Below are 22,120 nucleotides of genomic sequence, written 5' to 3' on the forward strand. Positions count from 1 at the left end.
GTCTACCAAACATCGTTTGGCATCTACTGGTCCTTTAAAAAACGGAGCCCTCCTTTTTGGTGGCTACCATGCCTTCTAGTGTTGGATAGCCTGATTCTGGACCAGCCCTGTGCCGACAGCAGGAAACCACCTTTCAACCACCCCCTAGCGTTGTCGCTCACCACTTACTTCCTCATCCTGACTCTTCAGCTCCCCAGAGCATCTCCAGGCTGAGATGGGACGTTCTCCTGCTTCAGGTGCAAGGACAGTGGGTGCTCAGTAATCACTTGATTTCACTCGATCTGTCATGCTGGTACGGCTCAGCTGGGGGGCTGGGGGAGGCTTCCTCTTCTCCATGCAGATGCTTTTTTATCTTGCTGAATCACAGACCCCCCCCCCCTGAATCTGGACACCTCCCCAGGAAAATGCCCATTAACGGCTTCCCCTTCTGGTTGGGAAACTCCTGGGTCCCTAAGCCCATAGTAACAGGCTTGCTCCCTGCTTTCCCAAAACCTCTGGCTGTGGGAGACCCTGGAGAAATCCCCACCACCGGTCCCCAGCAACTCGACTCCACGTGCTCACCACACACCAGGCACCGTGCTGAACACCCACGGGCCCTCCACGGAGTCTGCCCACAACTCCAGGGGACAAGTTACACCGCCAGCCCATTTTACAGATGGGGAAAACACAATTTCCTCAAGAAGCCAGAAAATCCTTAAAGTCAAGGACTGTTCTTGGGGCTGGGACCTGGACAAGCCAGAAGGTCACTGCCGATCACAAGGCGTGGAGGGAAGCCACGGCGGGGCCCCCACTCCCTGTTCCCTAAGCCCCTTCCTCTGCAGATGGCTCGAAACCTTGTTAGAATGGACGGCCATTCTCAGGACCACAGCTGACTGGACCGGTGTACCAGGCATGACGCAGGGATACCGACATAGAGCTGTCTAGGCTGTCTGGCACTGTGCTCCCCAGTCAGGGTGCCCTTACCACACAGGGCCCAGTTGATCCTCCGCAGGTGGGCGATAAAGTTGGGGGCAGAAGGAGTGAGCAGAAAATGCACATTCCAAAAATGCTGCAAGACCACAGACAAAGATAGTGGGCCCAAACCAGGAGACAGGAGAGGAGACAGAAGCTTCTAGTGAAGCAGCCCCAGGAGAAGCGGGTGTAGGGAGAAGCGGCATCACATCTCAGAGGGGCCACACGACGTGAGCGACAGACAGGCCCTTGACGGAGCTGCCTTTGTGCGAACAGCATCCCTGGGAGGGGCAGGCGTGGGAGCCCCCAGAGGCCGGCTGTGGACAGATGTGCCGCTGGCCCTGAAACTGAGCCAGGAAGTAGCAACACCCGCCCGGCAGCTTGTTGTTTATTGACCAGACACGGTGGCCTTGGTTTCTGGACATGGAGTCGGCGTGAGAGAGCCTGTCTCCTAGGAAGGGGCCAGGGCTCAGGACAATCAGCCAGGAGCGACGAGGAGAGGGACGACGCCACACGCAGCTCCCCGACAGGGAAAAGGACACACCAGCAGCTTTGCCCCACGGACACCAGGCTGGCCTGGAGGTGGGAGGAGGCCGGAGTTTGCAACGTCCTTCCAGATGGCTCCAAGGACGAGAGCCCCGGTCCCTTGGGTGGTCTGCCGGGTGTAAGGTGAAGGCAAGGGCCATGGGGGCCCAGCCAGCCCGGTCCCAGAAAGACCTCGGGAGGAAGCACAGGACGCGGAGCTCCAGCGGGCCCCCGTCCCACCACCGGGCCTGGGCCCTGGAGCCACTCCGGTGTAGGACGCTGCCTGAGGACACCCGTAGGGGCTGAGGCCCAGCCACAGACGTGCCAAGGGCTGCGGACCCCACCTTCTTCTGGCCCTGGGGCCCCTCTGGAGGCAACAGATGGCCACTGGCAGGGATCAAAGTCCACAGGAAGCGTCTGGCCAGGCTGGGTGTCCTTGTGCATCCAGGCATCTGAAAGGAGCCAGCAGCCCTCAGGGGAGGTACAGGGCCACGACCACGTAGATGACCCAGCTGGTGGACACAAAGACCCCAAAGAGCAGGCTGAAGAGCACGAGCGAGCGGGCCTTGCGGGAAGCCTCCTCGGCCTGGGCCAGGTCCCCCCTGCTCAGGGCCGCGCGCGTCTGCAACGAGATGGAGGCAGGGAGTGGACGGGAGCCCCCGAGGCCCCCCACGTGCCACCAGCAGGGCCAGGCCCCAGCACACAGCCTGGAATGCGGACAGCCCGAGGGGCTCAGGACCCGCCCGGCCACCTCACGTGAAGGAGCAGCGACAACAGAGGCCACGGGCGTGCACACTCAGCCTCTCCTACAACCCTCACGACAGCCCCGAGACCGGGGTCACTGCTGCCCCCACCATGCAGATGAGGAAACAAAGGCTCAGTTAAGTGGCCCCCAGACTCCCGCCTCCGAGCGGTCCTGAGAGCTGCCTTCTCCCCACCGTCCTGGTTTACGGTGGGGGAGCCTGACCAGCGCGGGGAGGTCAGGGCCCGGCCAGGTCTGCCGTGGGCAGAAGCCCCCAGGGGCTGGCCTACCCTGTTGGAACATCCTCACACCAGCGTCACCGGGTCCCCAGGGTACCCCCTGCCTGGTAACGGTCAGCGATGTCAGGAGGGGGGAAGAAAGCTATGCAGATAATGGATGGACAGGTGGAAGGTGTTGGACGGACAGGGAGAGGCGGACGGGTGAGTTAATAGATGAATAGAGGAGTGGGTGGGAGGGTGGTTGGACGGAAGGAAACGGAGGGATGGGTCCATGGACGGATGAGGAGCTAGAGGGACGGGGGCGGAGGGCTACAAGAGATGAGTGGATGGACGGAGGACAGTCTCTACCCCGTCAAACACAAGCCCCCACTGAGGCAGGCAGTTCCTGGGGCCTTATCAATCATTCACACCTTCGCTGTAAACTGGTTTAGCTGACTTTTCCAGAGCAGATCTTGAGTGGCACGGGACAGAGACAGGAGAGGGGAGGAGGTGTCCATCCAAGAGGGGCCAGGACCGCAGGGTCAACCGAGCACTGTTTTCCCAATTCCTGCCACCCTCCTGAGACACCCAGTGCCCGGGACAGGGGGGGCAGGGGCTGTGTGGGCCCCGCCGGGGCTCTTCCCCCCGACTGCTGGCAGGGCTGCCCCACCCCCACCTACCTCGTGGGAATAGACGATAGCGATGAGCCCCGTGAGGAGGCAGCAGAAGAGGGTCACGAGCACGGACTCCATCATGTAGTCCTTGGGCAGGGGCCTGTGCTCCACCAGGGGCGGGGCGGGCATGCTGGCCACGGGGCTGTTGTACTGCAGGGGCAGAGGCCGCGGCCAGTGAGGGAGCCGGCCCAGCCTCCAGACACCGCATTGAGGACACGGCCATGGGGGCCACTGGAGGGTCCCCCCGTCCACCCCCGACTCCCGCCCAGTGAGGCTGTGGGTCACCACGGGGCCAGGTCAGGGCCCTCGCCTGCCTTCTCCCTCTGCACTCCCTGGCCCCCTGGCCCCCAGGAGTCCTGTCACTTGTGCCCTCCACCAACTGCTCAGTCCAGGGTGAGCCGTGGCGGTGCCCCCCTGTCCTGACTGGGCTCCCCACCACCAGGGAGCTCTAAGCTCTCCTCCACGGGCATCTCAGGATTTTTTGGTTTTTCTACAAATCTCACCAAGTCATCTCCCACCCAAAGGCCCCAGGGCCCCTCACAACGGACCCCACCCCCCCACCTTCCTTTCTTCCCTGAGTCAACCACCATCATTCCCAGAACAGCCGGGCCTGGCCACCCCCTACCCTGTGCCCAGAGCACCCCTCCTCATCCCTCAGAACTCAGCACAAAAGCCCCCACCTCTGGGAAGCCTTCCAGGCTTGCCCACCCCCCAGGCCGGCGTGACCGTCTCCTTTCCCTCATCTGGGCACCGAAGCCGCTCTGCAAGGGTCACTTATGGTGACTTTTGGTCACCTGCGTGCCCAACTCTCCCCACCCTCCACCCCCACTGGGGAGGGAGGAGGGGCAAGAGAAGTGAGACAGTGCGACAGGGGAGACCCGGGGTCAGGGGTACACGGCACTCACCACCGGGAACGATGCAAAGAGCGGTGGTGCGGCGGACGCGGGGTACAGGGGCGCGGCCGGTGGCGGCGGGTACAGGGCCTGGGGCGAGGGGCCAGGCTGGAAGAGGACGGGCCCCTGCGGGAAGGGCGGGTAGAGCAGGTGTACTGCCTTGGGGTCCGGCGGTGCATAGGGCGGGGGCTCGCCCACGAAGCCGATGTTGGGCACCCCTCCGACGGCCACCTTGGGCCCCAGTCTGGCCTCGCCCGTGGCCTCGGCCTCGGGAGGGGCCGCCGTCGAGGCCTCGGCCTGGGGCTCGGCCCGGGGCTCCTCCGGGGCCGGGGAGCTGCCCGCATCCACGGCCACTTCCTCGCTGGGCCCTCCGTCCTCATCCAGGAGCTGCGGGCGGCGCGGGAGCTGGGGCAGCGCGGGGCCGCGGGGATCCTGGGGGGCTGCGGGGCCACCGCCCCCTTTTGCGTCCGCTCCTGGGAAGAAACGCCAGGGACAGTGAGCAGGTGGGACTCCTCCCCGTGAGCCGCAAGTCACAGCCCCTCCAGGGACAAAGTCACAGCGACGCTGCCCGTCCCCACCCTGCACATGCCCGCACTCAGGCCTCTCCCGGCTGGGCTGGCTGGGCGCTGGAAGGATCCATCCGAAGTGGAAGGGTGAGACGAGAAAACCGGCGCAGACGTGAAGGGTCTCCGGGCAGCCACACAGTCAGCACAGCACCAGGCAGGGATGGGACACAGGCCTTGGTCCCCATGGCGGCCGCTGGGTCCTGCCCCCACTGCCCTGTCCCTGGAAGACCGGACCAGTAAGGATCTTAGCCCGGGAGAGCTGGTCTGAGAGATGAGCCAAGCCAGAGTCCTGGCTTGTGAGGTAGGGAAGACAAGGTACCCCAGGGTTGCCAGGCCCGGGCTAAGGATGGACTTCAAAGAGCCAGGAGGTCACTAAGGGCCAAGTGCCAGCTGAGGCACAGAGGGAACAGAAGCCCGAGAGGGGGCAGGGAAGGGGCAGCCAGCAGGGGTGGGGAAAGCCCGCCAACTTCGGGAAGCAAGGGCGCAGGGGCCCTGAGCCGCCTTCCAGCCCCAGCCTGGCCTTCGGCACCCACCCCGGGGACTCCTGTGGAAATCCCTAAGGGAAGGCTCACTAAAATGGAGGCAGGAGGCCAGTTGGCAGAGCTGTACCCTTGACATCAATTCCAGGAACAACTATCAGTTACTGACAGAGCCCAGCAGAGGCACCCTCACCAGGAGACCATCGTGATCGCGGGCCCAGAGGGAAGGACGGACCCTGCATCTCCAACAAGAGACCCGCCACCCCAGTGACTCGGCCAGTGAGAAACCACCCTCACCCTGAACTCCTTCCTGCCAATCTCCGGGTCAGGACAGCCCCTCCCAGCGTCCTCCTCCTAAAATAATCCTCTTTGTAGGACTTGCCAGTGATTTTACCCCAGCTCGCACGTCTGGAGTTGCAATTCTCTACTCTTCCCGAATAAGCCCATTTTGCTGGTAAAGTAACGGGCTGTTATTTCTGAGGCTATCACTCCAGAGGCACCCAAGCAGGTTCTACAAGTCCCGAAGGTAGCCTGCTACTCCTCAGAGCACCCTGACGGCTGAGAACCTCTAAGTCTCAGGTGGGTTCCAGAGGAACGGCCTGCAAGAGGGACCTGGGTGGGCATTCAAGGCCCCACAGCAGGGTGGGCGGCCCAGGGCCTGGCTTTGGAGGTTTACTTCCTAAGTGTTCTTAAAGGTGACAAGAGTTGGGGCGCCTGGGTGGCTCAGGCGGTTAACTGACTTCGGCTCAGGTTATGATCTCACGGCTCATGAGTTCGAGCCCCGGGTCGGGCTCTGTGCTGACAGCTCGGAGCCTGGAGCCTGTTTCGGATTCTGTGTCTCCCTCTCTCTCTACCCCTAACCCACTCGCATTCTGTCTCTGTCTCACTGATAAATAAATAAACATTAAAAAAAGTTTTTAAAAATTAAAATAAAAAATAAATCAAATTCTGTGGTAAAACAGGGGCGGGCGCCTGGCTGGCTCAGTCAGTGGCACATGCAACTTTTGATCTCAGAGTCATGAGTTTGAGCCCCATGTTGGGCATGAGAATTCTCTCTCTCTCCCCTTCTCTCTCTGCCCCTCTCCCACCTGCTCCGTCTCTCTCTCAAGATAAATAAACTTTAAAAAATTTTTTTTAATTTTAAGTCTCTCTCTCCTATGGATGTAGACAAAGCACAAAAGGAAACCACCTGAAGACACAAAAGTGACCAAAAGCAGACAGACTGTGGAATCAAACCCCATTCGTGAGTTCGAGCCCCGCATCGGGCTCTGTGCTGACAGCTCGGAGCCTAGAGCCTGCTTCAGATTCTGTGTCTCCCTCTATTTCTGCCCCTTCCCCACCCATAATCTGTCTCTCTCTCTCTCAAAAATAAATGATAAAACATTTTAAAAAATTAAACATGTCAGACCAGATGGACTTAGATCTACACAGAACATTCCACCCAAAACCAATAGAATACACATTATTCCCAAGTACACAAAGAACATTCACCGTTACAGAATATACGTTAGGCCACAAACAAGTTTTTTTTTTTTAAGTTTATTTATTTTGAAAGAGAGAGCGAGCGCATAAGCAGGTGAGAGGCAGAGAGAGGGAAAGAGAGAATTCCAAGGCTCCACATCACCAGCACACAGCCCAAGGTGGGGCTCAAACTCATGAACGGTGAGATTATGACCTGAGCCAAAACCAAGAGTCAGACACTTAATGGACAAGGCACCCCCACAAACAAGTCTTAATATATTCAAGACTGTTATCTTACCAAAGATCTTCTTGAACCACAGTGGTATGAAACTAGAAAGCAATTACAGGAGGAAAACTGGAACATTCACAAATATGTGGAGATTCCACAACATGCTGCTGAACCACCAATGAGTCAAAGGTGAACTCAAAAGGCAAATTAAAAAATACCTCATGACGAATATATAAATACAACAGATTTCCCGTATGGGATGGGATGCAGCCAAAGCAGTTCTGAGAGGAAAGTTCACAGTAATAAATGCCTCATCAGAAAAACAAGAAAAATCTCAAATTAACATCCTGACTTTACAAGTCAGGGGAAAATTAGGGGAAACTAGAAGGAAAGAAATTAGGGGGAAAAGAACAAATAAAGCCCAACGTTAGGAGAAGGAAGGAAATAACAAAGATCAGAGCAGAAATAAATAAAATAGAGACTAAAAAGGCAAGAGAAAAGATCAGTGAAATGAAGAGCTAGTTCTTTGAAAAGATAAACAAAATGGACAAACTTACAGCTAGACTCACAAAGGAAAAGACTCAAAATCAAAAACAAAAGATGTTACAACTGATACCACAGAAACACAAAGGGTCATAAAGAGACTACGATGAATAATTGTAAAAAGCCAACAATTTGACAACCTAGAAGAGATGAATAAATTCCTAGAAACATACAATCTACCAAGACAGAATCATGAAGATAGACAGAATCTGAACAGAATCATGTTCATCAAAAACCTCCCAACAAACAAAAGTCTAGAACCAGACGACTTCACTGGTGAATTCCAAATATTCAAAGAATTAATACCAATCCTTCTTAAACGCTTCCAAAAAATGGAAGAGAAGGGAACACTTCCACATTCATTTTATGAAGCCAGCATCACCGTGATATCAAAACCAGACAAGGATGCCACAAGAAAAGAAAATCACAGGCCAATGGCCCAGATTCACACAGATGCAAACATCCTCAATAAAATGGTAGCAAACCAAATTCAACAATACATTAAAAGGATCATGCACCGTGTCCCAAGTGGGATGGGATTCCAGGGATGGTTCAACATACACAAAAGTCAATATGATACACTCAATACATTAACAAAATGAAAGGGGAAAAATAAAGCACAAAATCCTCTCAACAGATGCAGGAAAAGTATTTGGCAAAAGTCAACATCCACTTATGATTAAAAAAAAAAAAACAAACAACTCAACAAAAGTGGGTATAGAACACACCTCAGTATAATCAAGGCCACCATACAGGACAAGCCCACAGGTAGCATCTTACTTACTGGTGAAAAGCTGAAAGCTTTTCCTCTAAGATCAGGAACAAGTCAAGGATGCCCACTCTCACCACTTTTATTCAACATGGTATTGGAAATCCTAGCCACAGCAATTAGACAAGAAAAATAAATAAAAGGCATCCCCATTGAAAAGAAAGAAGTTGGGGCGCCTAGGTGGCTCAGTCAGTTGAGTGTCTGACTTCAGCTCAGGTCATGATCTCACAGTTTGTGGGTTCGAGCCCCACGTGAGGCTCTGTGCGGACAGCTCAGAGCCTGGACCCTGCTTCAGATTCTGTGTCTCCTTCTCTCTCTGCCCCTCCCCTGCTCATGCTCTGTCTCACTCTGTCTCTCAAAAATAAATGTAAAAAACAAATTTTTTTAAAGAAAAGAAAGAAGTAAAACTGTCACCATTTTCAGATGACATGATATTAACAGAAAACCCTAAAATCTCTGCCAAAACACTCAGAAATAATAAATGAATTCAGTGAAGTTGCGGGATACAAAATCAATAAACAAAAACCCATTTCATTTCTATCCGCTAATAATGAACTGTCAGAAAGAGAAATTAAGAAAATAATCCATGTGGGGCACCTGGGTGGCTCAGTCAGTTGGGCATCCAACTTTGGCTTAGATCATGATCTCACGTTTGTGAGTTCGAGCCCCACGTCAGGCTCTGTGCTGACAGCTCAGAGCCTGGAGCCTGCTTCGGATTCTGTGTCTTCCCCTCTCTACACCCGTCCTCTGCTCATGTTCTGTGTCTGTCTTTCAATAATAAATAAACATTAAAAATTTTTTTTAAAAAAGAAAATAATCCATTTAGAGGAGCCTGGCTGGTTCAGTTGGTGGAGCATGTGACTCTTGATTTTGGAGTTACAGGTCGGAGCCCCATACTGAGTGTAGAGATTACTTAAAAATAAAATCTTAAAAAAGAAAGAAAACAACCCATTTACAATTGCAAACAGAATATCTAATAATAATAATAATAATAATAATAATAATAATACCTAGGAATAAATTTATCCTTTTTTAAAGTAAACTCTACCCCCAACACGGGGCTTGAACTCAGAACCCCAAGATCAAGAGTAGCATGCTCTACCAACTGAACAAGCGAGGTGCCCCTAGGAATAAACTTAGGGGCACCTGGGTGGCTCAGGGTTAAGCACCCAACTCGGCTCAGGTCATGATCTCATGGTTTGTGGGTTCAAGCCCCGCGTCAGGCTCTGTGCTGACAGCTCAGAGCCCGGAGCCTGCTTCCAATTCTGTGTCTCCCTCTCTCCCTGCCCCTCCCCTGCTCACGCTCTGGCTCTCTCTCTCCCTCTCAAAAATAAACAAACATTAAAAAAAATTTTTTTAACCACGAAGGTACAAGACCTGCAAGCCAAAGATGAGAAGACATCAATGAAAGAAAATGAAGACAACACAAATAAATGGAAAGCTATTCCACACTCATGGACTGGAACACTACTGTTAAAATACCCACACGACTGCCCAGAGTAACATATAGATTTAGTGTAAGCAATCCCTCTCAAAATCCCAACAGCATTTCCCACAGAAATAAAGTGATCCTAAGATTTGTATGGAACCGCAAAAGACCCTGAATAGCCAAAGCAATCTTGACAAAGAAAAACAAAGCATCACACTCCCTGATTTCACACTATATCACAAAGAGGTTGTAATTAAAAAAAAAAAAAAAGGGGGGGTGGGGGCACCTGGGTGACTCCATTGGCTGAGGTCCGACTTTTGGTTTCAGCTCAGGCCATGAGATCAAGCCCTGCGTCAGGGCCCACACTCAGCATGGAGCCTGCTTAGGATTCTCTCTTTCTCTGTCTCTCTCCCTCTCCCCCTCTCCCCCTCTCCCCTGATAGTGTGCTCTTTCTCTCTCAAAAACAAAAACAAAAAACCCCCAAAGACCCAGACACATAGATCAATGAAACAGCCCAGAAATAAACGCGTGCATATATCATCAACTGATTTACGGCAAAGGAGCCAAGAATATACAACAGAGAAATGAGCGCCTCTTTAATACATGGCGTTGGGAAAACTGAACAGCCACGTGCCAAAGAAGGAACCATCCACTCTCTTACACCACACACAAGAATTAACTCAACACAGAGTAAAGGCTTGAATTTAAGACCTGAAACCATAAAGCTTCTAGAGGAAAACATAGGCAGAAAGCTCCTTGACATTGGTCTCAGTGACGATTTTTTTGGATTAAACACAAAAAGCAAAAGCAACCAAGACACAAAGTAGCAAGTGGGACCATATCCAACTAAAAAGCTTCCCACACAGCAAAAGAAACCATCAACAAAGTGAAAAAGGCAATGTAGAGAACGGGAGGAAATACTGGCAAATCATGTATCTGAGAAGGGGCAAATATCCAAAATATGCAAACAATTCCTACAACTCAAGAGCAAAACACATACAAGCCAAGTAAAAAAAACAAAAACAAAAACAAAAAGTCTTAATCAGGCTCCACGCCCCATGCAGGGCCTGAACTCACCACCCGGAGATCAGGACCTGAGCTGAGATCAAGCATCGAGCCCGATACTGAGTCACCCAGGTGTCACCAGCAAACATCACTTAAAAAGGGAACCAAATGGAAATTTTCAACTAAAGCATATAATACCTGAAGTTAAAAATGTACTGGCTGCCCTCAGTAGCAGAATGGAGAGAACAGGGGGGAAAAAAGGGTCTGTGAACCTGAACAGACACTAATCCAAAGAACGGAGAGAGGACGATGGAAGGAAAAAACAGGAAAAGAACGATACGTCAGGGGCCTGTGTGGCCACACAAGGTCTGATGCATCATGGGTCAGGGAAGTCCCAGGAGAGATTTGGGGGAAAGATATATTTGAAGTACGACATAGCTGCCAACTTCACAAGTCTGGTGAAAAACAAATTTACAGATCCATAAAACTCAGAAAATCCAGAACAGGAACTCTGGGGGGGAACACTCAGCCTAAATACATCATCGTGTAACTTCTCGAAACCAGCGATCATAATAAAGTCTTGAAAACAGGCAGAAGAAAATGGGATCTCTCTTTAGAGGGGAACAATAATCTGAATTTCCATAAACATTCAATAGATGGCGAGGTCAGAAGACAGTAGCTTAGAGTGCCAAAAGGAAAGAAGGGCCAACCCAGAAAGTGAGACCTAAAAAAAACGTGCTTGAGAAATAAAGGTACGTACGTTTTAGCATTCTATCGTCCTATGACAAAGTAACCACAAACACAGTAGCTTAAAACCACCCGTCCGCCTCGTTATAATCACTAGGATTTAAAAAAGGGGCGCTTGGGTGACTCGGTTGGTGGGGCACCGGCTCTTGATTTTGGTCATGATCTCACAGTGTCGTGAGTTCAAGTCCCACGTCGGGCGCTCTGTGCTGGTGGCACGGAACCTGCTTGGGATTCTCCTTCTCCCCCTGCCCCTCCCTGGCTTACGCTCCCTGTCTCTCTCGAAATAAACTTTAAAACATAATTTTTAAAAATTTTTTAAATTACAAAAACAAAAAAAAAAACAAAAACAGAGGCCAGGATGTGGAGAAAACAGATCCTTGTACGGCTTCGGTAGGAACGTAAAAGGGTGCAGTCACTGTGGCAAAACACTGTTAACGGCAGTTCCTCAAGAAGGCAAAAACAGAATTTCTAGATGATCCAATCGTGCCACTTCAGGGTAGACAGCCCAAAGAATTGAGAGCAGGGGCTACAGGAGACCTGTGGACACCCGTGTCTGTAGATGCAGTATTCACAGCCGCTAAGACAGAGCAGCGGCCCAACTGCCTGCTGATGGATGATGTTTGGATAACAAACGCAGTCCATCCATACGATGGAATATTGCTCAGCCTTAGAAAGGAAGGAAATTCGGACACACTCTACAACACGGAGTGGCCGTAAGGACATGATGCTAAGTAAAAGCAGCCAGTCGCAGGAAGACAAATACTGTGGCAGTCCAGGGATAGGAGGTCCCTAGGGTCATTAAGCTCAGAGACCAAAGGAGAGTGGTGGTCACCATGAGCTGGCGGGGGGGGGGGGGGGGGGGGGCGGGCGGGCGCAGGGAGCTACTGTTTTGGGTTGTTTTTAATTTTTTTTTTTAAACATTTATTTGTTTTTGAGACAGAGAGAGAGCATGAACAGGGGAGGGTCAGCGAAAGAGGGAGACATAGAATCCGAAACAGGCTCCAGGCTCTGAGCCGTCAGCACAGAGCCCGACGCGGGGCTCGAACTCACGGACCGCGAGATCATGACCTGAGCGGAAGTCGGACGCTCAACCGACTGAGCCACCCAGGCGCCCCACATCACAGTTTTTTTTCTTTAATGAGGAAAAAATAAGCAAAACGCCCATGTGTTAGCTCACAGTTCTGTGAGTCAGAAGTCCAGGCGGCTCAATTCAGGGTTTTAAGGCCAACATCAAGGCATCAATTGGACGGAGCTCCTATCTAGGGCTCTAGGGAAGAATCAACTTCCAGCCTCATTCAAATCGCTGGCCAATTCCAGTTCTGTGGGTCTGAGGCTCTCTGCCCCCAGAGGCTGCAAACAGTCCTTCCCACGTGACCCTCTCCGTCTCTGAAGCCGGGCACGGCACATCAGATCCTTCTCATGCTTCAAAATTCTCTTTCTTTCTGCTACCAGTTAGAGAGATCTCTCTGCTTTTGAAGGACTCACCTGATTGGGTCAGGCCTACTCAGACAATCTCTGTATTTTGAGATCAGCTGACTTGGGACTTTAATTCCATCTGCAAAATCCTATCGCAGCAGCATCGAGATCAGTGTTCCTTTGACTAGCTAGGGGAGGGGGCTCTGGGGGTCATCCTTATTGTTCTGTGTACCACAAGTAAAACAAGCTATTCTCAGATGAAACAGGGAGGAGACCTTGCCAGAGACCTTCTGGAACAGAAAGGCTGAAAGTTGTTTGGGCTGAAAGAAGGGATACCAGAAAGAGACTTGGAAATTTCGGGTGAAGGAAAAACAATTATCGAGGTAAATATAAAAGATTATTTTTCCTCCTAAGTTTGTTAATATACGTAGGACTGTTGAAAGCAAAAACCATAACATAGTATAGTGTTCTCTTTTTTAAGTTTATTTATTTGAGAAAGACAGAGAGAGTGCAAGAGGGGAGGGGCAGAGGTAGAGAAAGGAGAATCCCCAGCAGGGATTTTTTCAAATATTACCCAAACCGGGGGAAGGGATGGGACTAGGAGGTAAACCAGAGGAGCAAAACCATAGAGAAGACAAACAGAAAACAATAATAAAATTATAGACTTAAACGCAACCATATCAATAATTACATTAAATGTTGACGGTCTAAACATTCCAATTAAATAGCAGAGATGGACAGAATAAATAAAAACCAAGGCTTACAAGGCTACCTAAAATAGACACTCTTTAAATAGAAAGACACACTAAGGTTGAAAGTAAAAGAGTGGGAAGGATATGCCATACCAACAGTAAGCAAAAAAGGCTACAGTGGATTTTAATATCAGATAGACTTCAAGACAGAGTATTATCAGTAATAAAGAGAACACTTCATAATGATAAAAGGGACAATTCGCCAGGAAGGCATGTGTGCCTCATAGCAGACCTTCAATATACATGAAACAAAAATTTAGAGAGATAAAAGGAAGAAGTACACAAAATATACAATTGAAATAAAAGATTTTAACACTCTTCTTACGGCAATTAATGGAATAACTGGACAAAACATCATTCGGGACCTAATGGATCTGACCAATTCTATAAACTACCTTGATCCAACCGCTGTTTACAGAATACAACATCCAATAATTGCAGACACTGTTCGAGGACAAAAGGTACATTCACAAAAATCACATGCCAAGCCATCAAACAAGTCTCAATGTTAAAAAATATATATATTGAAATAACCCAAACTGTATTCTCTGACCATCCACAACAGGAGTACGTTAGAAACCAGTAACAATGATATATATAGGATAATACCTAATATATAAAAATTAAACAACATCGGGGCACCTAGGTGGCTCAGTCGGTTGAGCCTCTGACTTCGGCTCAGGTCATGATCTCCCAGTCCGTGAGTTCAAGCCCCGCATCGGGTTCTGTGCTGATGGCTCGGAGCCTGGAGCCTGCTTCAGATTCTGTGTCTCCCTCTCTCTCTGCCCCTCCCCTGCTTGCGCTCTCTATGAAAAAAAAAATTGTTTTAATAAAATTAAAATAAAAATTAAACATACTTGAAAAGAATTCATGGATCAAAAATAAAATCATGAGGTAAATTAGAAAGCATTTTGAACTGAATGATAATGTAAAAACAAAGTATCAGTATGCGTGAGATCCAGCTAACACAGTTCTTAGAGGGAGACATAGAACTTTAAATGACTACATCAGAGGGGGCGTCTGGGTGGCTCAGCTGGATAAGCATCCAACTTCTGATCTTGGCTCAGGTCGTGATTTTGCAGTTTGTGGGTTCGAGCCCCACATCAGGCTCTGTACTGACAGTGTGGAGACTGCTAGGGATTCCATCTCTCCCTCTCTCTCTGTCTGTTTCTCTCTCTCTCAGAATAAGTAAATGAACCTTAAAAAATAAATAAATGACTACATTAGAAAAAAAGAAAGGTCTCAAATCGGTCACCTAGAGTCCACCCTGGAATCTTGCTGGAAAAGGAAGACCAAAGTAAACGCAACATAGATAGAAGTATGAAACAATAAAGAACAAACATCAACGAAACAGGGGCACCTGTCTGGCTCAGTCAGAAGAGCATATGACTCTCAATCTTGGGGTCATGAGTTCAAGCCCCATGTTGGGTACAGAGATTACTTTAAAAAAATGAAATATATTCTTTAAAAAAAAAAATCAATGAAATAGAAAACAGACAATAGAAAAAATTAACAAAGTCAAAAGATGGTTGAAAAGATCAAATTGACAAACCTCTATCTAGACTTAAGAAAAAGAGGACACAAATAGCCATGTCAGGAATGAAAAAGGGGTTATCATCACAGATCCTACAGATGTTAAAAGGAAATCAGGAGAATACTACTTTATGTCAACAAATCTGACAACATATATGAAAGAAATTTCTTTCTCTCCAACTCTCCAAAATTGACACAAGAACAAACAGGAAATCTGAATCGTATTTCTGTTAAATTTGTTACCAAAAACAAATGAAAACAAAACAAAACAAAACAAAACTCTATGCCCAGATGGTTTCACTGTTAAAGTCTATCAAACATTCAAAGAAGAAAATAACACCATTATAGTTGGGTTTTTTTTAATAGAGGAGGTAAGATCACTGCCAAATTCAAGAAACTGCAAAAGAAGGAATAAAACTCTCCTTGTCTGCAGATGATATGCTTGTTATGTACAGAATCCAGGAAATCGACACCAATTCCAAAAGCAAATAAATGGATTTAATATGGTCAAAGGTTACAAGGTTAATATACAGAATCGATTATGCACTAGTAGCAAATAATTAAAAAACAAAATTAAAACTAAAATCCAATTCACAGTAGCACCAACATAGCTGGAAAATAAGTGGGAATAAAACGAGCCAATGAATTCCAAAACATCTGCACTGAAAATTACAAAGCACCACCGAGAAGTTAAAGAAGTCCTAAATAAATGGAAAGGTATATACCATGTTCATTGTTCAGAACACTCCAACTGTGAAGATAACAATTCTCCCCACATTCATCTATAGATTCATCGCAGTCACAGTAAAAATTCTAGCAGGCTTTTTTTAAAATGCAGAAAGTGACAAGCTCATTATAACATTTTTATGAAAATGGGGTGCCTGGGTGGCTCAATTGGTTGAGCATCTGACTCTTGATTTCGGCTCAGGTCATGATCTCAGGGTTTGGGGATCAAGCCTCCTGTTGGGGTCTGTGCTGAGCATGGAGCCTGCTTGAGAGTCTCTCCCTCCCTCTCTCTGCTCCTCTCCTGCTCTAAAATAAAAACAAAATAAAATAAAAAACAAAGGGATAACATTTTTATGAAAATATAAAGCACCTAGAATAACCAAAACTATTTTCAAAGGGAAGGCAAAATTGGAAGACTCTACCTGATTTCAAGATTTACTATAAACCCATCACAGACCAGATGGTTCATTACTAATGAAATAATAGACACATACATCAATAGAGCATTAAAATAGGAGAGTGTAGAAAGACACACACATATTTGGTCAGTTGATTTTTGCCAGAGTTTCTTGGTCAGTTGATTTCTGGCTGAGTTTCCAAGGCAATTCAGTGGAGAAGGAAAGCCTTTTTCATAACTGATATAGGATCAGGGCACCTGGGTGGCTCAGTTGGTTAAGTGTCTGACTTTGGCTCAGGTCATGATCACATGGTTTATGAGTTTGAACCCTGTATCCGGCTCTGTGCGGACAGCTCAGAGCGTGGATCCTGCCCTGTGTCTCCCTCTCTCTCTGCCCCTCCTCTGCTTACACGCTCTCTCTCTCTCTCTCTCTCAAAAATAGATTTCAAAAAATTTTAAAAAACAGGTTAAAAAAAACCATATAGGATCACCTGATTACCTGCATGGAAAAAAGTGAATATTGACTCTTCTTCACAATATCCACAGGAATTAACTCCAAAGGGATCATAAACCTGAATGTAATACCTGAAACTATAAAACTCCTAGAAAAAACATGGCCGATCTGTGTGACCTTAGGATGGATAAAGATTTCTTGGGGCGCCTGGGTGGCGCAGTCGGTTAAGCGTCCGACTTCAGCCAGGTCACGATCTCGCGGTCCGTGAGTTCGAGCCCCGCGTCAGGCTCTGGGCTGATGGCTCGGAGCCTGGAGCCTGCTTCCGATTCTGTGTCTCCCTCTCTCTCTGCCCCTCCCCCGTTCATGCTCTGTCTCTCTCTGTCCCAAAAAAAAAAAAAAAAAAAAAAAAAAAAAAAAAAAAAAAAAAAAAAAAAGATTTCTTATATAGGACACCAAAAACATGATCCATAAGAGAAAAAAATTGGTAAGCTGGACTTTAAAATAAAAATAAAAAACTTTCCCTCTTCAAAAGATATCATTAAGCTGCACAGCAGAGGCAACCACCAACAAAAAGACAGCCTACCAAATGGAAGAAGGTATTTACAAATGACATATCCAAAAAAGGATTAGTATCCAAAATACATAAAGAACTTATACAATTCAACACCAAAAAAAAAAAAAAAAAACCAAAAATCTGATTAAAAATGGGTAGAAGACGTGAATAGACATTTCTTCAAAGACATACAGATGGACATACAGACACAAGAACAGATACTCAACATCACTCATCATCAGGGAAATGCAAATCAAAACCACCATGAGAGATCACCTCACACCTGTCAGAATGGCTGAAATCAACAACACAAGGAACAACAAGGGGTGCCTGTGGCTCAGCCGGTTGAGTGTCTGACTTTGGCTCAGGTCACGATCTCACAGTTCCTGAGTTCAAGTGCCACATCAGGCTCTCTGCTGTCAGTGCAGAGCCCGCTTTGAATCCTCTGTCCGCCCCCCTCTCTGCAGCTCCCCCACTCATGCTCTCTCAAAGATAAACGTTAAAAAAAAGAAGAAGAAACGTGTTGGCAAGCATGTGGAAAAAGAACCCGCTTGCACTGTTGGTGGGAACGTAAACTGATGCAGCCGCTGTGTTAGGCAGTATGCGAGCGCCTCAAAAGAAAGCAAAAACACAACTACCCTATGATCCAATGATTGCACTACTGGGCATTCCCCCCAAAGAATACAGAAGCACTAACTCAAAGGGGTACATGCACCCCTATGTTGCTCGCAGCATTGTTTACAACAGCCAATTTAGGGAAGCAGCTCAAGGGTACATCAAGAGATGAACGGATGAAAAAGAATGCGGTACATACGTACAATGCACTATCACTCGGCCATCAAAAGAATGAAATCTTGCCATTTGCAACCACGTAGATGGAGCCAGAGTGTATTAAATGAAACAAGCCAGAGGAAGACAAATACCGTATGATTTCACTCCTATGTGGAGCTTCAGAAATAAAACAAAGGAGCCGGAGGGGGCGAGGGGGACGAAAAGAGAGAAAGAGGGAGACAAACCAAAACACAGACTCTTAACTATAGGGACAAACACACGGTTACCAGAGGGGAGGTGGGTGAGGGGTGTGAAACAGGTGACAGGGATTAAGAGGTCACTTACCCTTGATGAGCACCGAGTACGGAATTGTTGAATCGCTATATTATACACCTGCAGCTCATACAGCACTACACTGTGCTAATATTAACTACACTGGGTTTGTTTTTTTTTTTTTAAGCCCGGTATTAAAAAAGGAGGATATCACTAAACACATACAAAGGCAAGTGAGAATGAGAGAAAATATTCACAACACGTTATCAGACAAAGGAGTTTTATCAACAATGTATAAACAACTCTAACAACTCAGTAGGTCAAATATCCCAATGAGAAAATGGCGGAAGTATTTGCGAACACTTCACCCAAGAGGACATCCAGATGACCCGTAAGCGCATAAGAGGATGCCCCATGTCACTGGTCACCAGAAATGCCGTCAGAATTGGAAATGCCAACTCCAGGCAGGAGGCAGCACCACGCACCCATTGGAAAGGCTGGAACAACAGCGAACCCGGGCCGAGCGAGCTTTGGCGAGTATGGACAACACCCGCAGCTCTCAGGTACCACAGCGGGGAGTAGAGACAGGGCAACCACTTGGGAAACACTTAGTCAGTTCTTCTGAAAGTGAAGCATACATCCGCCATATCACCCAGCTGTTCCACTCACAGCCACTTACCCAAGAGGAACAAAAAATACGACCACACAGGCTTGTGCACAAATATTTCCAGCAGCTTGAGAAACATACACGCTTGTCACTTGACGCAGCTGAGTTCCGGTTAGTTGGTTACACAGCATAAGCCAACTACTGACCAACAGAGAAGGGTTCCCCTGGCAGCCAGAGCCGGGGCACGGGACACGGCTGGAATGAGAGTGGAAGGGTGGGAAGGAGGCCGTGGGGACAAAGGGAGAAGGGACAGTGGCCTGAGCAGAAAGGAGGGCTGTGGGCAAGTGGCTGGATGCAGGCAGGACTGAGGAGGTACACCTGCCCGACAGCGTATAGAGGCAGGACAGGAGGGCGTCATCGGGAGTGACAGGCAGACCAGTCCCCTGATCTCCTCCCTGAGCGTCCAGGGCAGAGCTGGCCCTCGGCCCTGGGACGAGGCTGGGTTCCAGCCAGGAGCTGGAGCTCAGGGACCAGGCCGGCCGGGCTGCTTCACCTCCCTGTGCCTCCTCAGTTTTCTCATCCTTAAAATGGGGACACCACCACCTCTTGGGGGTGCTGTGGTGATTAGATGGGGGCACGCCCAACAAGTGCTCAACTGACACCGGCTACTGTTAGCTGAGGTCAGGAAGAGCCTGGAAGATGAGGAAATGAGGTGTTCTGGCCAGTTTGGGGGGGGGGGGTCATCTGTAAGGAACAGGGGAAATGAAAGCGAGAAGAAATGAGGTCAACCCTTAGAGCCAGAAAGATCTGTGACTTTTTGAAAAATGTTTATTGTAGAGGGGGGAGGAGCAGGGGAGGGGCAGAGAGAGAGGGAGAGAGAGCATCTCTCCCTCCATGCTGTCAGCACAGAGCCCGACTTGAGACTCGAACCCATGAACTGAGATCGTAACCTGAACTGAGACCAAGAGTTGGGCGCTTAACCGACTGAGCCATCCAGGCACCCCCAGTTTGACCCAGAGAGCTGGGCACTTCCCAGAAGAGCAGGGAGGCAGGGGGCACCTAGCAGTTGCTGACCTATAGGAGGGTGGGGGTGGCCCAGATACTCCCCAGGGGGCACCAGCCAGACCCCAACCGTGTGGAGGCCTTGTTAGAGGCTCTTGGGATTGCCAGTGCCCCCACCCCAGCCAAGGGCTGTTTCTGGAAGAACCGAGGCCCCAACCACAAAGAGAACACAGGAGAAAATGGGAAGTTGGCTTTGCTAAGGGGGAGCTGGCTGACTGAACTCAAATCCACGCCCCGCCCCCCACCGCAAACCACCTTGTGCGCATGGGACCTTGTGCGCATGGGATACACGGAGGCGGCCAACCAACCACTCAATCCCACCCTCCTATCGACTACCTACTACGGACCAGCGCTGTAGGCCCGGAGACACGGTTCTGCACACAAATCCTACCCAAGCACCATGATTTCAGCAGGTCCGCGTGCCTGGGGGGGTGGGGGGGGGGGGCTGCCGCGTGGGTGGAGCTCTGCAGGTTAAGACGTCGCAGCCAACGCTAAGGGCAGTGCGGGGAACAGCGGCCAGCGTCGCCGCGCATTTTTACGAGGTGCGGAGGTGCGGGGCCGCGGCTCGCAGACCGCTCGCCTGCACGAACACGGAGCTGGCGCAGCAAACGCAGCTGCGCTCCCCCTCCCCCCGCCCCCGCGGGCCCCCGACAAACCCTCCACGCCTCAGGCGCCTCATCTGTGCCACGAGCACTGCAAAGTCACAGCCGTGGACCTGCGGCCAGCTCTGTGCGTGCCTCGCCGGCCATCGTCAGGTGCCCTACCGCACAGGTGGGACGAGGGAGGCCGACGGCAGGGACCCGCAGCCCCGGCCGGACGCAGACGCATTCCGGGGGCCGGGGCCGCGTCGAGGCCGGCCGGCACTGCCCCGGTTATCCTAACAAAACCCGCAGCTTTCCGGGGGGGGCCCCGCTGGGGCGAATACCTGGCCCGATGGCGCGGAGATAGGGCTGCGGAGTAAATCGATCAGCCGGCGGGGCTGCTGGGCCCGCGGCCTCGGGTTCTCGGGTTCTCGACACCCGAGCCTCCTAGGACATTCCAGCCGCTCCGAGGGCGGGGGCGGGGCGGCGCCGGGGGTCCGGCTGCGCTGGGAGCCAGGGGCGCCCCCCACCCCGGGCCCAGCGTCAGCCTGGGGCTCCCGGGGGCGGGGGGTGGGGGGGGCGTCGGAGTTCCGGAACGAGCTTCCCCCGGCCCCGTCCTTGTCCGCCCGTCTCTGCTCCGCCCCGCACCCCGTCCCGTGGCGCCCGCCTCCGTGGGGTCTCTTCCCTCCGCGTGTCCCTCCCCGCCCAGGGCCCCCTGCCCTCCCTCTAAGGACTTCGGCCTGGCCGGAGGGGTGCGCGCTCACCAGGGGAAGGAGGAGCGCGGCGAGGAGAGTGGAAAATGCCCCCCCAATCGCCCCACTCGGGGCACCTGCTGCCCGCCCTCCCGCAGGGGCGCCCAAGGGGCTGCAAGGGGGCACCGCCTGAGTTGCCAGAACTTTCCGCGGCAGCCTCGCGGTCTCCCCGGTTCTGGGCCGGGGTGGGGGGGAGATCCCAGGGCCGGGTCGGGGACGCGGGCCCGCCCCGCCCCCCGCCGCGGCGCCGGGACCCCGGGAGCCCTCACCTGCGTCCATGGCGCGCCCCGCCGGCTGCCCGCGCCCCGCCTCCCGCCGCCGTCGGGCCGGGCTCGCCTGGCGCCGCGGGCTCGGGTTTCCTGCTGGCGGCCGCGCGGCTGGTTAATGATTGACCGCCCTGATGGCCGGCGGCTGCGTCCGCAGGTGGCCCCGCGCGCCGAGCGGGGGTGGGGGGAGCGGCAGCGGGGAGGGGCCGGGGTCCCCGCGAGTGCTCCCCCCCCCCCCCGCGCCCCCAAGTGCCGGAGGCCGGCGGGACCGCAGGGCCCACGAGCGCCAGGGAATCGCGGCTGCCCGACCTGCCTTTTCATCTTTCCCAGCAAGAAATGCCCGAAATGCAGAGTTTTCACGTGAAATCCCCTGAGTTTTCAAACAACGTGTGCGCGACTTGTAGCCCCCGAAGCTTGCCAGCCCGGGGAACCCGAAGCCGGGCTGCCCCGGCAAGGCCAGACGGCTTTTTCAGTTCCTAGCTGTGCTCCCCAGGGCGACGGGAAGGTCCCCGGGGACCGAGGAGGAGGAAGGCGCCCCCGAGGCCGGCAGCCCTGGGGACCGTGCGCTGCGGTGGGGCGGGAGGGGGGTGGCCCGGGGGGTGCGGCCTGAGTTTTACACCCACATGTGGAAAGGACGGGAAACCTTGGTGGGTGCCGGCAACAAGGGGTGCGTCGTTTTTAGGGGATTTTTTTAAAAAAATCTTTCTTATTTCTATTTTTTTGAAAGAGAAGGAGACAGAACCTGA

The 22,120-nt window shown here is 51.1% G+C and overlaps 1 protein-coding gene across 1 annotated transcript; it reads right to left on the minus strand.

The window, feature by feature from the left end:
- Positions 1-1,311: 1,311 nt before the first annotated feature.
- PRRT1B (proline rich transmembrane protein 1B) lies at positions 1,312-21,449 on the minus strand. Its single transcript, XM_058693765.1, has 4 exons — positions 21,378-21,449; positions 4,016-4,476; positions 3,117-3,260; positions 1,312-2,098 (listed from the first exon to the last, which is right to left on the minus strand). Exons 1-4 carry the CDS (start codon positions 21,385-21,387, stop codon positions 1,949-1,951), a joined length of 765 nt encoding a protein of 254 aa, XP_058549748.1. The 5' UTR covers positions 21,388-21,449; the 3' UTR covers positions 1,312-1,948.
- Positions 21,450-22,120: the final 671 nt, after the last annotated feature.

The sequence above is a fragment of the Neofelis nebulosa genome, chromosome 12 (assembly GCF_028018385.1).
Source record: "Neofelis nebulosa isolate mNeoNeb1 chromosome 12, mNeoNeb1.pri, whole genome shotgun sequence".
Taxonomy (NCBI): Eukaryota; Metazoa; Chordata; class Mammalia; order Carnivora; family Felidae; genus Neofelis; species Neofelis nebulosa.

What these genes read in the sequence shown, in the direction of transcription:
- PRRT1B (XM_058693765.1), bottom strand. An exon ending in TCTTTGCATCGTTCCCGGTG is followed by an intron (nt 3,261 to 4,015) that starts GTGAGTGCCGTG and finishes CTGCCCCTGCAG; the next exon opens with TACAACAGCCCCGTGGCCAG. An exon ending in CTATCGTCTATTCCCACGAG is followed by an intron (nt 2,099 to 3,116) that starts GTAGGTGGGGGT and finishes ATCTCGTTGCAG; the next exon opens with ACGCGCGCGGCCCTGAGCAG.